General features: G+C 39.3%; 3 protein-coding genes and 1 long non-coding RNA gene across 4 annotated transcripts in view; all 4 read right to left on the minus strand.

Annotated features, from left to right (window-relative positions):
• The window catches only part of aqr (aquarius intron-binding spliceosomal factor), a 79,393-nt gene extending 72,928 nt beyond the window's left edge, over positions 1 to 6,465 (minus strand). The window contains exons 1-11 of the mRNA XM_039785749.1: positions 6,349 to 6,465; positions 5,761 to 5,862; positions 5,201 to 5,257; positions 4,844 to 4,884; positions 4,702 to 4,737; positions 4,468 to 4,588; positions 4,153 to 4,292; positions 2,902 to 2,971; positions 2,650 to 2,750; positions 2,457 to 2,533; positions 1,384 to 1,448 (exon numbers count right to left, since the gene is read on the minus strand). Of these exons, the coding sequence (XP_039641683.1) occupies positions 1,384 to 1,448; positions 2,457 to 2,533; positions 2,650 to 2,750; positions 2,902 to 2,971; positions 4,153 to 4,292; positions 4,468 to 4,588; positions 4,702 to 4,737; positions 4,844 to 4,884; positions 5,201 to 5,257; positions 5,761 to 5,844 (792 nt within the window). The 5' untranslated portion in view covers positions 5,845 to 5,862; positions 6,349 to 6,465. The remainder of the gene's footprint in view (positions 1 to 1,383; positions 1,449 to 2,456; positions 2,534 to 2,649; positions 2,751 to 2,901; positions 2,972 to 4,152; positions 4,293 to 4,467; positions 4,589 to 4,701; positions 4,738 to 4,843; positions 4,885 to 5,200; positions 5,258 to 5,760; positions 5,863 to 6,348) is intronic.
• A 170-nt stretch (positions 6,466 to 6,635) lies between these two features.
• On the minus strand, positions 6,636 to 10,105 carry LOC120549108 (zinc finger protein 770-like). The gene has a single exon (XM_039785748.1). It carries the CDS (start codon positions 9,752 to 9,754, stop codon positions 6,815 to 6,817), a length of 2,940 nt encoding a protein of 979 aa, XP_039641682.1. The 5' UTR covers positions 9,755 to 10,105; the 3' UTR covers positions 6,636 to 6,814.
• A 14-nt stretch (positions 10,106 to 10,119) lies between these two features.
• On the minus strand, positions 10,120 to 10,684 carry LOC120549110. The gene is made up of 2 exons (XR_005637330.1): positions 10,586 to 10,684; positions 10,120 to 10,151 (listed from the first exon to the last, which is right to left on the minus strand). It is a non-coding gene; the product is annotated as an uncharacterized LOC120549110 (long non-coding RNA).
• A 1,728-nt stretch (positions 10,685 to 12,412) lies between these two features.
• The window catches only part of dph6 (diphthamine biosynthesis 6), a 58,757-nt gene continuing 55,213 nt past the window's right edge, over positions 12,413 to 15,956 (minus strand). Inside the window, exon 15 of the mRNA XM_039785825.1 lies at positions 12,413 to 14,663. Within this exon, the coding sequence (XP_039641759.1) occupies positions 14,545 to 14,663 (119 nt within the window). The 3' untranslated portion in view covers positions 12,413 to 14,544. The remainder of the gene's footprint in view (positions 14,664 to 15,956) is intronic.

The following is a 15,956-nucleotide window of genomic DNA, read 5'->3' on the forward strand; positions in this document are numbered from 1 at the left end:
GGTAAGTATGGATTTCAGGTAACTGAGGCTTTGTAAAAGGATAGCACTGAAGGACAAGAGATGTCTCTGGAGACAGTTAGCTGGCCGGCCACTAGCCGCTGCCAGGAACAGCAAGGCCGGCCTGTCAGCAGGACAGCCAGACAAAATCTATCGAGCTCCCTCGCTAGAAACAGGAGATCTGCACGGCCAGCAGCAGCCACAATCTTATGTGACATAGTGTCTTCACTCCAGAGAGCCAACCTCATTGGCAAGATGCGACCCTGAAACACTATGTCAAATTCTATTTTCCTTTGTTTCTTTTAAATGAACAAATATGATGAAAGTTCATAATGCCAAGTCTTACTGCATAACTGAGGTGACTGAAAATGCACCATGAGTACCAATGCAAATTATATTCCACTGCATGACAACTACAGCAACAAAAACTATTGCTCTCTGTGGTATATAGTAGCTATCTTACAACTAAAACCCTTTTTAAGACCACTGCAGTGCGGCGGGTTAAACCAACGTTGCCGATGTAAATGGGCAAGAGGATACCATTCCTACATTAGAGTAGAGCTACACATCAGCCAATCTCAACAAATATGAAATAAATAGACAGGACAAGAGCAAAAGTACTCTTTGATTTTCATCTAGATTGTTGGATTATTATTATTTTTCTCAAAACAAATACATACATTTGCAGATTAAAACAAATACCGTAAGGCTGATAGCAGAAAGAATCCATTTTTTTTAAACAACTACAATATGCCTTCTGCCAGAGTGTATTTCACCTATAAGACATTTGTCTCAAATTTGATGGCAACAGCACACAGCAGATAAATTAAGAATTTTAGGTGAGGTATTTGAAAACAGGTCGTTGTTAATTTAAAAAAAATGGATAATACAATGCACGTGTGTATCAACTGCTCCTTTGAACATTGGGATTATTCCAAAAAGGAATTGTGTCTCAGGTCACAATCCTTATGTCTAGGAGACTCTGCACATTACTCCAATCACCTTATACCAGATGTTAAAGCCATCAGGCTGAAAATAACCTGTCATACTCCAATCAAAGACTACTGTTTAAAATACTGCATAGCTTTGCAGACAGCACTGTCAGAGACGCATTGACCTGAGTTAGCTATAAATATGAAGGACAAAAGGCAAATGAGCTCAGCAGAGACGGATGTCTCCACCGCTTCCTTCATCAAAATACCATGATTAAGCAAATACACTGTACATACAGAGTGGAAATGAGTGTCTGCTTAGTCTGGGTTAAGATTGAGTGCATCATCTTGCATTGTACATTTTAAATAAAGCAATCAAATCTAGGGAGAGAAAAAGTACAAATGACAAAGGATTATAAAAACGTACTGAATAAGGCTTTGGAATGGGCCTTACCTCCAAATCAATCATGAGTTCAATGAATCTCTCGCAGTAATGTACTTTGTCCATGGATACAGGCCCTATTGAAAGGGGAGCAGGAAATCATGGAGGTTAGAACTTCACTTCATATCAGGGAATGCATGTTGTCAATGATAAATGCAATCTGACAGACAAGCAGACAGGACTATTTGAACATACAAGGCCAAAAAAAGATTGGGAATGATGAGATGTAGCAGTGGAAAGGAGGTTGTGTAGTTATCACTGAGGATATGAGGAGAGCAAATGCATGTGGACAACACCAAGGTGCCATGCTGAGTGTGTGAGCCTCACTATGATATACTGCATTGCCAGCACAGCAGCATGCTGGGGCATCAGCCCTCATTAAGCATGTTAGAGTGTGTGTGTGTGTGTGTGTGTGTGTGTGTGTGTGTGTGTGTGTGTGTGTGTGTGTGTGTGTGTGTGTGTGTGTGTGTGGATGTACTTAAAGTTGAGGCATGCAGCAAGCATTAGAGTGATGTGGATCCTGCTGGGCTTCAGATTGTAATCTACTCTGTCAGGTTTGAATTCTACCTAAACACACAAATAGACCACGTTCTGTTTTTAGCATTCAGGTGGGGGGGCCTCTGCGTCGGCCTGCATTACAACATAGTAGTTAATGCCGTTGGCTGTAAGGCAGCTGGAGCACATGCTCCTTTGGCAGCTGCACGACTCAGAAAGAAAAAAGGGATAAGTGCAACTAAAATAGTGACGAAAAAGGGCAATATTGTGTTTCACACTAGAAATACGGCCCGGTACTGAAGAGATGTGCTCTCTGACTGTGCAAGCTTTAGAAAATCCTAAGTACATTAATCATGCTGGGAAAGGTAGAAAGAGCACATGCAAAGACCTGCTTTGGGACCAAAGGGAGAGTCACCCAGTATCATTAATTTTACTCAATATTTGGAGGTAGAAATCCACACCAGGGAACACATTTTTTATATTAAAATAAAACCAGGATTGAATGGTTCTTCCTCGTGCCGAAGGAATTAAGTAGTTGTACGCAATAATACTATGAAATCCCAAGGGAATACATTTTCTTTCCTGTTTACCTGTTGGCGGAATTGACATGAGAACTCCAAGAAACTTTTTAATGAGAGCTGAGAGGAAGGTCCTCTCTTTTTTTGCCCTTAAGAAGACACAAAAAGAGCAGATCAGAAACACGGCTTAGACACTGATAGGATAAAAAACACAATTTCCTAGTGTGTATAGATCTGAAAACGCAAGTTAAGAAAATAATATTACTGCTCAGCTGGGTCAGCATCCATCTTATCACACTTCTTCTTGATTAGATTCCAGAACTTCTGCAGCTTTGGAACTTTCTTAAGCTCTTGTTGGAGTCTGGACTGTAAACATGACAGAAACAAATCAGTAAACAGTATTCGTGTGATGGCAAGAAGGCAATTCTTTCCAATGAAATTATCAAACAACGTCATTACTTGGTGTACCAATAACCACCAGAAAAAAAATAATTAGAGTAATAGGTTGACATCTTACTGGTAGGAGGCACATCCACATAGGCAGAGAGATGAGCTGCTGCACCTGCTCTCTGATCAAATCTACCTCCGGGAAGGGGAGAGAGAGAGAGAGAGAGAGAGAAAGTTATCAAAATGCACTGTGTATGACATATTTTTATTACACTTCAGCCCATAATAAAAGTCTGCAACTAAAATATTTAGAGGGCTTTATATGATACGAATCAAAGTGCAGCAGGCTATCACAGCAGATTTTAAAGTGAGAAATCTGCAGTGCTTCCCTGTGGTTTAATGCGGCTGCAGAGGATGCAGATGGGTGGGAGCTGACCCAAGTTGCATTGCCTAGTCTACTACTGTCACCTAGTGGACATTACAAACAAGTGCCTTAATATCCACATTTATCTTGACCAACAAGGTATTTTGGCATTGCTTACATTAATGAGTGGGAGGATGTTTTTAACCTGTTTGAAACAACACCCTGATTATTCAAATCCCCATGCAAAATCATTGAGATCATAATTAGTCATTAATCATTGATTAGAGTAACAACAGAATGGTGTAGAGATGAACACTTTTCTGCCATCTTTCAGTATATTTTGACAAATATAAATATGTTATCCGTCCCTAGATACAGATGTTGTACACAGCATCTTAATTATCTTGTTATCCAGACATGCAGTAATTAACACTCCAGCCAAGACTAGTAACGAGGGGGCTTACCAAGGCCGGCTGCTTATGTAAAAATAAATCTGTGTAACCCAAGTTTATTAGACAAACCATCTTACTAGGGCTGGGCAATATATCGATATTATATCGATATCAATATGAGGCTATATATCGTCTATAATTTTGGATATCCTAACATCGTGATATGACAAGTGTTGTCTTTTCCTGTAATTTTCGCATTACAGTAAAGTGATGTCATTTTTTGAACTTACCAGATTTACTAGCGGTTTTATATTTTGCCTTTACCCACTTTGTCATTGTATCAGCATTATTGGTGATTATTTATCAAAACTCTCATTGTGTTAATATTTTGTGAAAGCACCAATAGTCAACCCTACAATATCGACGTTGACGTATTTAGTCAAAAATATTGTGATTAAACCATGTAAATATTGTAATTAATATATTAGCCGATTACTCACAGTAATCTAGGTATTGACATGAAAACAAACCTCCATATTGATCCTACAAGCAGCAGCATAATAATCAAAGTTACATACTCCTCCACTGAGTCAAGGCATTGAATATCCGTTTAGTGGTACACACCAGACTGTTGAAACAGTGGTCCAGGAAGACCAGCAGCACAGTTTGTTCCTTCAGAGTGAGGCAAGCCTCCTCGTCTGCCAATGCAGCTTCCATCACACATTTGAAGAAGAATGGGAAATGGCTGGGCTCCCTCTTGAACACCTGATACACACAATTCAAAAAACAAAACAATGTTCTAGATAGCCATCCATTTAAATGTTAACTGTAGAGATGGCGAACGTACAGGCTTAAAGTCACTCGTATAAGTATAGTCTATTCATTAGCTGGGGTCACCATGCAATGACACAGTCTTAAGATGAGATACAGCTTTTCTTACCTCCCAGGCTGGGACATTTTCTCTGAACTTCTCGTTGACGATGCAACAAATGGACATGAGGTAGGCGTTGCTGGACACCTTGGGAGTGTAGTTCACCCATAGGTAGTTCTCAAGATACTGGCTGAAAAATTTGAAAATAATGTATGAATATCGTATCCACCAAGTTGTTTTAACATTTTTTATTAATTAGCTGCTTCATAAAAAGAGGGAACAGGAGGAATTGAAGTATCCCACCTGAACTCAAGCAGCATAATTTTTCTGATGGCAAATCTGAAAGCGTAAGGGAAAGAAGACAACAGAAAGATAAATAAGTGTAACATGTGTTAATTGGATTAAACATAGCATTTTAAGGCAGATATGCTATATATTTACTTACTTGGACTTGAGAATCTCTTTTTCATAAACATCTTCCATCACCTAAACAAACAGCAAAGAATGTTAAAATTCGTAGGGGTTAAGACAAACACGGAGCACACCTCAATGCAAAAAACACAAAATGTGTGATTAGTTCATTGACTGGTGACTGGCCATTTTATTGTATACAACTAAAACACACAACTAACATTTTGATAAATAAAGTATATAGAACATGTGTTTGCAACTTACATTGTGAAAGTAGTTGAGCTACAAAAATGAGATATATATATATATATATATATATATATATATATATATATATATATATATATATATATATATATATATAGACATCTCTAAGATGAATATAACTCACCTTAGGGTCAAATGGTAGTTTATTCTTTGCATGAGGAGCCCAATATTTATTAGCCAACTGAAACCAGAAATAAGAAAAACATCAATAGTGGTAAAAATGACAGCACAAACATACAGAAATTCATAAAGCAACACAAAAGTTGGTACAAATGATGCATTACAGGGTGGTGTATTTGTGGAAAAGTCAGAGGTTCAACTAGATATATTTTTTCGTGGTTTAGATATACAGTATATTATTCTGGTTTAACAGTGAACTATCTAGAAGGGAAATGTCTCCAACTTAGATTGACTCTCTACTAAACTAAACATTATGTGATCCACAGCACAGACTCAAATCCTTTCACAGGTATACTCCTCCCATTTGCCCGTTATCTCCCTCTCACATTAGTACTTTTTGTATGTAGTAGGATCTTCTATGCAAGCTTAATTCAGGTTCATCTAACAGACATGGATCAATTACAGGTAAATCAAAACAAAAATGACTGCAGCATAAAAACAAAAACTTAGTACAACACAGTGCTGGACCAGCACACAAGTGTAGTATACATGCCCAATGTTTACCTGCGTGACATATTCTGCATTAATCTGAGACACAGAAGGCGCAGCAGCCTTTTTAGCGGGGGTTTGTTTCTCCATGGTGGCCATCTGAAGCGGCTACAATGACTGCCAGAAAAAGAGGGAAATACGACATTGTAGGAAAGTAATCGTAGCTACTCATTGATACAAACAGGCTTTGAACGTAGCTATTTGAAATGAACTACGATTTGAAAATATGGGGTGACTATACGCAAGAATAGCGCTGAGAAAGTTAGCTAGCTAGGTTAAAAACTTCATTAACGTAAGGTCAATTTAACTGCTAAGGGTTTGTGCAATTCCAAACATTAGCTACAATAACTATAATGCCTCCCGATACTTTAATATACATCATATTAGTGATATACGTTCCTATAACGTATTATTATTAAATATTATTATTATAGCGTCGTAAAGCACTATCATTAGTAACGTTAAACGTTAGCTGTTTCACAATATCAGGTGGTGAGCTAAGCTAACGTTAATTAGCACTAAGAGGCTGCCACCTTTTCATAACGTTCTGTTAGCGCCATGGCGTACACAAATATATGACAATAATAAATTAAGCTCACAAACCTTTGTTTATTTTAGCATCAGTATAGCTGCCGTTGGACGCGCATGTGATGTAGCTACACAACCAAAACGCGCAGTGTGCGACTCACTTCCTGAATGGGTACGTCCCTAAAATCGTCCCTAGGTAAAAAAAAAAGAGCAAATATTCCGTTCCTATTGTGTACATTCTTAAAAAACAACTAGTCTTAACTGAAGTACAAAAAGGCTATCATAAAATATTCAATTATATAATAATAATATTATAATATAATTCTAATATTGAATTAAATTCAACAAGAGGGACTACAAAATACCACATGAAAGACGTTTAATTCATGAAATACAAAACTGTAAAAATATTCAGTCCATTATAAGTCCACATTATTATACATATATTACATACATACAGTATACACAAACATCACACTAATGACAAATCATGATATTCATAAATACAATTTTACACTGCAAAAAAGTAATATGTTGATAATCAGTGAGTCAGCCGGTGTGTTGTGACATGTGCTGACTGTGTGAATGTTTTGCCACAAATGTCACACCTAAACGGCCTTTGACCTGTGTGAATGAGATAATGCCTTTTAAGTTTAGAGGGAGACACAAAATGTTTGAAGCAAATGTCACAACGATACTTCTGGGCTGACTCTGTCATTTTGGGTTGAACATTGGTTGAACAAAGATGTTGCTTAAGATTGTTTTTGCTCATAAAACTCGCAGAGCACTTCTCACATTCAAACACAGATAGTGGTTCACACCAGTAATTATCTGGCTGCATTTGATTCTCAACTTCAGCACTGAGCAGCTTGTTGCTATCTGAAATAGCCATAACTCCTTTAGGCTGACATGGTACTTCTACATTACGTGTAGAAGTACCATCATGCTGGTGTGACAAAGGTGGGGCTGCCATGTTTTGATTTTGGACAAGCTTAGTTATTTCAAAGGTAAGTTGAGAGGGAAAGGAATAACTATAATGGTCTGTAGCCAGATCATAATGGTCTCTCTGTCTTTTCTCCGATTCATTTTTCTCCTCTTGTAAGCCCACTTCTGGCACTGCCAACCATTCAGTGTTTATTGCATCTGACCAATAAGATAAATCTCCATCAGTAAATGAGTGATGACCAACACTGGCATGTGACTCCGGCTGCTCTTTTGTTGCATCTACATTCAAATCTGTACAATCAGAAAGGTTTTCAATGCATTTATCCTGGAGACTGTTGATAATTTTAATTTCTCCTTGAATATAATGTGAACCCTGTCTGCATCTGTGCTCATGAACTTTTAGATGTCTACACTGTGTGAAGGTTTTGCTGCACATAGTGCATTTGTATGGCTTTACCCCAGAGTGAGTAACCAAGTGCCTTGCTATTGGAGATGTGTTAAGTTTACCTTTTTTACCAATTACATTACTATTTTTTTTAGAGTTTGTCTTAAAGAGGCTGTTAACTTTTGTGATGGATATTTCCCGCCTGGTGCAGAGCAACACTCTCACTCCATTATCTTCAGCGCCATCAGAATTTGAAAGTGTAGTGTCTGTGTTCACAGATCTATTCTGTTGTGGGATATGGACACTGATCCTTGGGTAAAGCTGCTGTTGTCTATTTGCTTTCAGTTTTCTGATGTTCCCCTGTAGATTGACTGGCCCGGGTGGTTTCCTCTCACAGTGAGACCTTTCATGAGTTTTCAGATGTGGAGCTTGCCTGAATGCTTTCCCACACAAAACACACTGAAATGGTTTCAAGCCTGTGTGTACCATCTCATGCCTTTGTAATTTAGAGGCACTTGGAAAACACTTTAAACATTGGAAGCACTTGTGTTGCACGTGGCCTGGATGACGCATTGATTTAGCAGTCTGTGTCCTTTTCACAGTCACTTTAGAAACCTTTCGCACAACCTCATTTTTCTTTGAGATACGTGGCAACAACTTGTTATCGGATTCCCTGTTGTTATTCTGAATCGTTATTATAGAAGGACTCTGATCCAGGTGTTTTACAGAGACTACATTACTGCCAGTGTGTGTCTCAAAATCATTCTTATGTAGTAACATTTCCTGTACTGGGACGTCTGCTGCGGTCCTTGTGTTAAACCCACCAATGCGAGAAGGCGGCCGATTGGTATACAATGATCGTTGCTTGTGATATCTAGACCACAGGTGAGTGCGACAATGGACCCTCAGGTGTGTTTTCTGACGGAATCTCTTCCCACACATCTCACAGCCAAAGGGCCTTTGTCCAGTATGACTCATCATGTGCCTTTGAAGTTTTGATACAGATGGAAAACATTTTAAACATGCACGACACTGATTTAATGAGTAAATTCTCTGCTGCTCATTGGTGGCGTGGTAGGTTTCCCTCTGCTGTTCTGCTGATGTAATTAACACAGAATCCTGGGGAAGAGAGTCATTGCAGTCATTGCAATTTCCACTCCATGTTTCTGGTTTAAAAACAATGTTCAAGTCAACAGGCTCTGCATGCCTGGGTTCAGGTAAATGTTGTATTGCTTCAGAATCAGACATTTTCACATCACTGCTGTTTTGCTCCGTGGTAGAACTTCCCAATTCTTTTTGGTTCCTATGAATTTTATGATGACGTATTAAATTAACTTCCAACTTAAACGACCTGCTGCAGATCATGCATTGGAATGGTTTCAAGTCTTTGTGTGTTAATTGTTGCTGCTCTTGTTTATCTGACTTGTGACAAAATTTACTCCAACACTGACTGCTTCTATTTAAAGACTGCTCTGGTTTTACAGATGCATCTGACTTGATTTCGGTTTTGTTCAGGTCCTGCACAGCATTTACACTTATTTTACACTGTTGCTCCAGTTCCACTGAGGAACTCACAGGAGTGTGATGGCTGGTGGGTTGAAGTCGAAGTGACGACTGAGGCTGCAGACCTGTGGTTTGTCTGCTATTACCAAACCTCTCTTTTTTCCTTTCAGTGCCGACAGACAGTGAACATTTATTTGCTGTGCTTAAATGGGATTTCAAGTGTACCTTCTGTCTGAAGGCTTTCAAGCAGATCATACATGAGTAGGGTTTCTGCCCCGTATGAATAAGGAAATGCCGTTGTAATTTGGATGGTGTGCAGAAGGTTTTGAGACATTTAGGACACTGGTGATTCAAAGTCATTTTGCTTCTGCTGGAGCTCAGGTGCTCTTTCGAATAAGCCTGTTGAGAAAAAGCCTGGCCTGACTCTCTGCCCCCCTCACTTTGTTCTAGTTTGTTATGAGCTGGCGAATGAATCCAAAGCTGAAGAGATGAAGAAAATGACTTCAAGCAGACTTTGCAGGTGTATCCATTGTGGGCATTGCATGCAGCTGTGTCTACATTTGCGGAATCAACTTGCTTCTGAGGTACTGGATCCATAAAATGTAAGACACTGCTCCGAATCACTGAGGCATCATTTACATGTGGCATATATATATTTCCAGTCTCAGAGGTAAGAAGAGTCACAATTTCGCTTTTCCACTCTGGCTGGGAGGCCACAGAAGTTGACACAATCAAAGGTATTAAAGTGTAATTACCACTGCCATGTGTGTTAATCCCTGCAGCTGGTTTATCACATTTTGCTTGTTGGTTATGAGTAACAATGTCATCCCGTAGACGATGTGTTGGAAGCCTTGATTGGACTTTCTGCAAGTGCTTTTTTAAAAGATCAGACTGCTTGAAGGCTTTTCCACAGATTGTGCAGATGAAGGGCTTCTGGCCAGTATGGATGACATAATGTTTTTGAAGTTTATGTGGCGAAGGGAAAGATTTTGGACCACCTTAGTGATTTTTTCCCCCCCCCTGAGTAGCGATCCTCTCGTTAGACCTAGAACAAAGCATATGTAATTAAAACGTGACGCAAGCATAGGAAACAAATGATTACATATTTATATCTATGATTTATATATATATATATATATATATATATATATATATATATATATATATATATAATATATATATATATATATATATAATGCGACTAACCTCGCTAAAATTAACATTCAAATTATGTCTTATTATGTTTGTCTTCGAAAACCGAAAAATTTGACCAGAATTACGTTTAATATAATGTCTAAAATATAGTGCTGTAATAAACCGTGCATTAATTTCCATAACGTTACATATAACGTTAACTAACATTAGCAGGAATTTGACAAAGGAGTTAACAATATAGCTACACTAGCCAAAATGTGCAGCAAACGTCGGAACTGGCCAACAACCCTGTGCTCTGAGGGAGTATAAGTCAAAAGTACTTACTATATACGTTTGAAGTCCTATTACAACTAATGTATTCATTATGATCTGACAATATGCATAATATGCCTTGTTAGCTTTCTTGCTAACGATGCTAACGACTTACCCTGGCAACAAGCATGTACGTCCCTCAAAATGTACGGGGGGAAACAAAGGTATAAGGTTCCTATCCGTGGCAGACCTGCAGATGCTGGTGCTCACATGCCATGGATGTTATTTTCGCGATACTTAATCTTTTACATTGACGAGACGGAGGCTATGCGAAATTCCTACAGACCTATATAGTGTAAACAGTTAGGCCAAGACTAGGATAAGACATACAATGTATAGGCCTACATTTTACCTATTCAGATGGGTCCATAATTGATATGCATTCTGATATGTAGCCTAATATCCCCAGGGCAGGGCTGTGGAGGAGTGTTGGAGAAAGGCAGTGGTGTTAGTGTTGTAAGCAGCAAACAGGTGGGTTCACAGTCCTCCTCTGTAACTGTGTGTTTCTCTAGTTTGACATGTTATGGCCCTTTTCACTCCTCATTTAAACCATCTGCCCCCTCTGATATGGTCCATTTGGTCCTCAAACCTTTATTTTTTATTCATAATTTTTTTTTTTTTATTAAAAGTTCTTAAGAGTTCTGAGCCAAAGGATTTTACTCTTATGTGCTGCGCCAAGTGTTTGTGTTGTTTGGTTTTGTCAATGTACATAGTATATATGCCTCAGTGTTTTGGCAAAATATATAAGACCATTACCTTTCAGAGGTAACTGGGTGATGACAATATGATTCCATCTTGCGTCTAGCTTTAGGGTTTTGGTCTAGTAAGACCCAGAGTAACCACAGGTTTTCAAACCCAGTTGGATGTACTTCTGTTTCTATTTTTCACACCTGAATCGACAAAAAAGAATCACAGCTGTTTGTCATTCAAGAACGTTTTTGAAAGATGTAATGTGCATAGCAAAATCTCAAATCATAAGTCTTTACCTAAAACTTTAGAAATTAAAGATAATGTTACTATAGCTATTCAAGAAAAAAATCTGAATTGAATCAGAAATATAAAAAATAAATAGGCAATAAACACCATTATTTCAAAATACCTAAACAATTAAAATAGTGAAAATTTAGAAAATAATTCTATTGTAAGTCTATTTTTGTGTCTGAACATGGAGCATTGAGCACTGAAACAAATATATCAGTGATCTAATAGGAGACAGAAGAATGTTAAATATATGTAGTTCTAATGCTTCATTTCTTAATTCATAAATTGTTTCACTGTAATATAAATAAATTAAATTGTTTCAGTATATTAGTGAAAATACTGTGCAAACTGTTATGCTTTTAAAGTGCATCGTTTATGTTGACCACTAGAGGGCAGCAGACACCACTCAATAGCATGCGATGGCTTGCCAGTTCCGAAGATAGAACAAGTTTTATTTAGTCAGGGCTGTGACCATGAAGACAAGTTTCACAATGTGTCAGGGGAAGAAAACAATACATTATGAAACAAAAAGGATTGAAATATGCAAACAAACAAAACCATAGCCACTGAGGCAAACGGACCACAATGTCAGGAGGCGTCACGTGCAGCGAGGCCGCTCCTGACCTGGGCTCCCCTACTGTAGCCCACTGCTATGGGGAAAGAAAGTCACACACATCAGCCTGGTTAGCCTGGAGGAAGAAACACACAGTTAAAGTCCATGTGCAAGGCCACAATGACAAGAGCCGCAGGCTTTGTACACTGTGCACAAAGGACAATGTTAGCCACAACAGCCAGTCTGTTTGCAGAGCGGTTGCAGGTCAGCTTAAAATGTACATTTGACAAAACACATGAGAAAACTAAATGTCACCCTGTCTTTATTCATTTTGTGAGAAAACACAGTGGTAAAGACACAAAGAAATGTTTGCCATAGGCCATCACATCAGCTATGTTGAGGTTGTGATGATATACTTGTGGCTTTGGCTGTGTCTGTATGAAAACATGCACACTGAAAGACAATAATGTAATGTTTACAGTGCGATCGACAATAAGTTGTCGTACAATGAATTTTAGTGGCTGATTTCCTCCTGTGTTTACTGAAATGTTGAGTCTTGTATTTTTGTGATGTGACATAAAAGTCCTTGTCATTTAGCCATTGTTCCACTAAGTAAAAAAGCACATGCATTCAAAACTCAATACAAAAAACAACTTGCAAATGTGGAATTTTAATAATCAAGTTAAATCCAGTGCCTATATATAGTTGAAATACATTTCCATTGACTGGTGTGTGGTTTGTCTTCATATTCATTGCTCAATTTGAACAAAACCCCCCTCTCAATCTTCCCTGTAAACCATTGTTTATCAGGGAAGACTGCTGAACGTGCATGTTTGCCCAACACTGTCTTGTACGGCAACACTGTGCTTGGCATTCAGACTGTTACACACATTTAGAAATTAAAGGAACCAAAAAAATTAACAATGAATCTTTGTTTTTGATTCATGCCTTTTTCGGCTATTTGTGTCATTGCCAAATCTGTGGCTATACCTACATTTATTCAAAACACTGAAATATAATCAAATATTTTGTCGATTAAATGTATGGGTGTTTACTTGACTGAAATGTACAAGTACATAATAAATGTACTTTATTAAAAAATACCCATACCTTATATATATATATATAAGCTATATATATATAGCTTATTTGACAGCTGCATCATTCAAAAATTGTGAATCTCCCCCTGGTGGGGCCCTTTACAACCAAACAGGTGAACATTAACACACACTGTATATTTATGGGGCTTGCTCGCTCTCATAAATAATTGCTTGTTTGTGTTTTTCAACCCTCAATAAAAATCTTCAGGCTCTATTGGCTGCTTCTATTGTTCAATTTTTGATAACAACAATCAAAACAACACTGCGGTTGGTGAAGATCAATAGCCAACTCCACACTCCCGCCATCACAAGCGTGATGAAGAGAATAGCCAGAGTGAAGATGCATTCCAACTCAGATCATCAATATGGTTCATGATCTTTGAGAAAATAAATGTTCCAGGAGCAATGGTTAATAGTGGTATTTTCAGCCCCAACACACACACACACACACACACACACACACACACACACACACACACACACACACACACACACACACACACACACACACACACACACACACACACACACACACACACACACACACACACACACCCTGCAGCTGTGTGTTGCAGTGTCCCTCTCCTATTAACCAGGTTGCCTTAGAATCAATAGAAAACATAAAGAGGCTTAATCTTTTCAGGTGCTTGGCGCTGATTGCCTATTACACAATAATAACACACCTTGAATCCCATGAAGCATGAGAGGGAGAAACACAGTCACCTCATCCATACACATTACACACTCTCACAAACCAGTCACACAGTAAATCTATAGGTTTACAACTGAACAGATGGTGTCAGCGGTGGCGCTAGGCCTTTATGAGGGGTGTTAGCTAACGTGGTGAGAGAAATTCCACCAGAAACAGTGGGATATCAGGGGATACAGTTTATCGCCTCGTGGAATGAGACACTGCTGGTGTCTCCTTTTGTAGACTATGGTCTCCAGTCTTCTGGTATGCAGCTTCAGCTAATAGAAGTTCCATGAGACTTGTTTCCGAGGCAGAACGACAGCTGCTGCAATATACAAGTCCAGAGGAGGACAAAGTGAATTATTGGCCTAAGTTCTGGGATATGAAGTGGAATAAACACATCCTCAAAACCGCTCATCAAAACCACTTGGAGACAGACAAAGCTTTACATTTCAACAATCAGCAGTGATAAACAGTCAACATTAATGAGCAGTTATGCAGTTTTTATTTTTCCACATTCACTTATGTCCTGTCCTGACAGTAGGTCATTAGGTTTTGGATTGTCAGAGTCGCTCCTCTAGAAAAGCCCCACTGAATTCCGGTGCTATGGATGACTGGAGTCTGGTTGTTGACTCTGGCTGTGTTTCTATAAACTGAGCCAGCAGGACAGGTGGAGGATCTGGGAGTCAGGCAAGTCCAGGACTGGAACCAGGGCCATGGACGGACTGGACTCTCCTAGAGAGCTTCTCAAACTTTCTTCAAGTCCTGGCGGGTAGAGGTGGGGAGGGAGATCAGGGGGTGAGGGGGGAAAAAAGAGAGAGAGATTAGTTTCATGAGAACTTTGGCTGGAGTTGGACATCAGGTTTTCATATAGCTGCCCCACTGGGGCCGTCCCAGGACAGAGGCTGCACTTAACCCTTCGACCAGGGAACACAGACCTATTTACAAATTATTGGCATTCTTAAATCCATGGCAGATTGTAGCCCCCCCCCCAATTCAACTCCCTGCAGTGTGCAGACATATGGTCAGCGAGGACAGAACTCTAAACTCACACACAGAGCCATATACAACCAAACACATACACACAGAAGTACGGGGCGGGGAGTCTAACCCTGCCATGCCCTTTTGGACAATTGAGCAGCTTGTTAGGGGGATCTAGTGCAATGGATCCTCTGCTCCTGTTGTGTTGGGATGTTAAGAAGCTGTGTTGGGACTACCTCTCAGTTTTATAGGAGCTGAGAGATGTTAGTGTTAGTGTTAGTGTGTGTGTGTGTGTGTGTGTGTGTGTGTGTGTGTGTGTGTGTGTGTGTGTGTGTGTGTGTGTGTGTGTGTGTGTGTGTGTGTGGGGTGTGTGTGGCCGGACTACAGACGGCCAGTGGACATGTGAGAATTCATTGAGCGTCTCAGAGCCTGGTCTTGATGACAGCCTGTCTATTTAGCAGCGGCCCGCTGGGATGTTGCCCATTCCATCCTCTGCTTCGTGCACTAATTGGACACAAGTGTTCCTGTCTCATGGTTGACTGTCCTGGCTTATTCCTTCTGATTTAAAAGCATGTAGGATGGGACTTGGGTGTGGTCACTGTGATCTGACATGGTTAGAATAGAGTTACACATCCAGGAAAGTTTGCTTTCTCACTTTTGTACCATCACTATTGCAACTCAATCTGTTTTTGTTCCATAAACAACATCTGCGTAATATGATGTATATCAAAATGTAATTCCTGACCACTTATCTTGAGTCTCATTGGAGAAACACAAACCAATGCCATTTTAATAACATCTACTAGTACTGCAGTACCACAATGTGACTTTTATGTAAACTTGTAGAGATAGAAATTAGGACAGAGATGTTACGCGAGCAGTTCAGCACTATTTAATAAGCCTCATTCTGTTTCCTTTGAAGCACACGCAGCATGCCACACATCCTTACCAACAGCCCACACACCCTAATTAGCTAATATGCACTACAGCTTAAAATACCCCCACTGAACACAGGGCTTTTTTGGAGGGCATTAAAAGCCTAAATATGAGTTATCAGAGCATGGGGTGCACCCTGGT

This window comes from Perca fluviatilis, chromosome 20, assembly GCF_010015445.1.
Source record: "Perca fluviatilis chromosome 20, GENO_Pfluv_1.0, whole genome shotgun sequence".
Lineage (NCBI taxonomy): Eukaryota > Metazoa > Chordata > Actinopteri > Perciformes > Percidae > Perca > Perca fluviatilis.

Bases quoted from the DNA above. Each gene is read 5' to 3' on its own strand.
- LOC120549108 (XM_039785748.1), bottom strand. From the start codon at position 9,754: ATGCCACATGTAAATGATGCCTCAGTGATTCGGAGCAGTGTCTTACAT.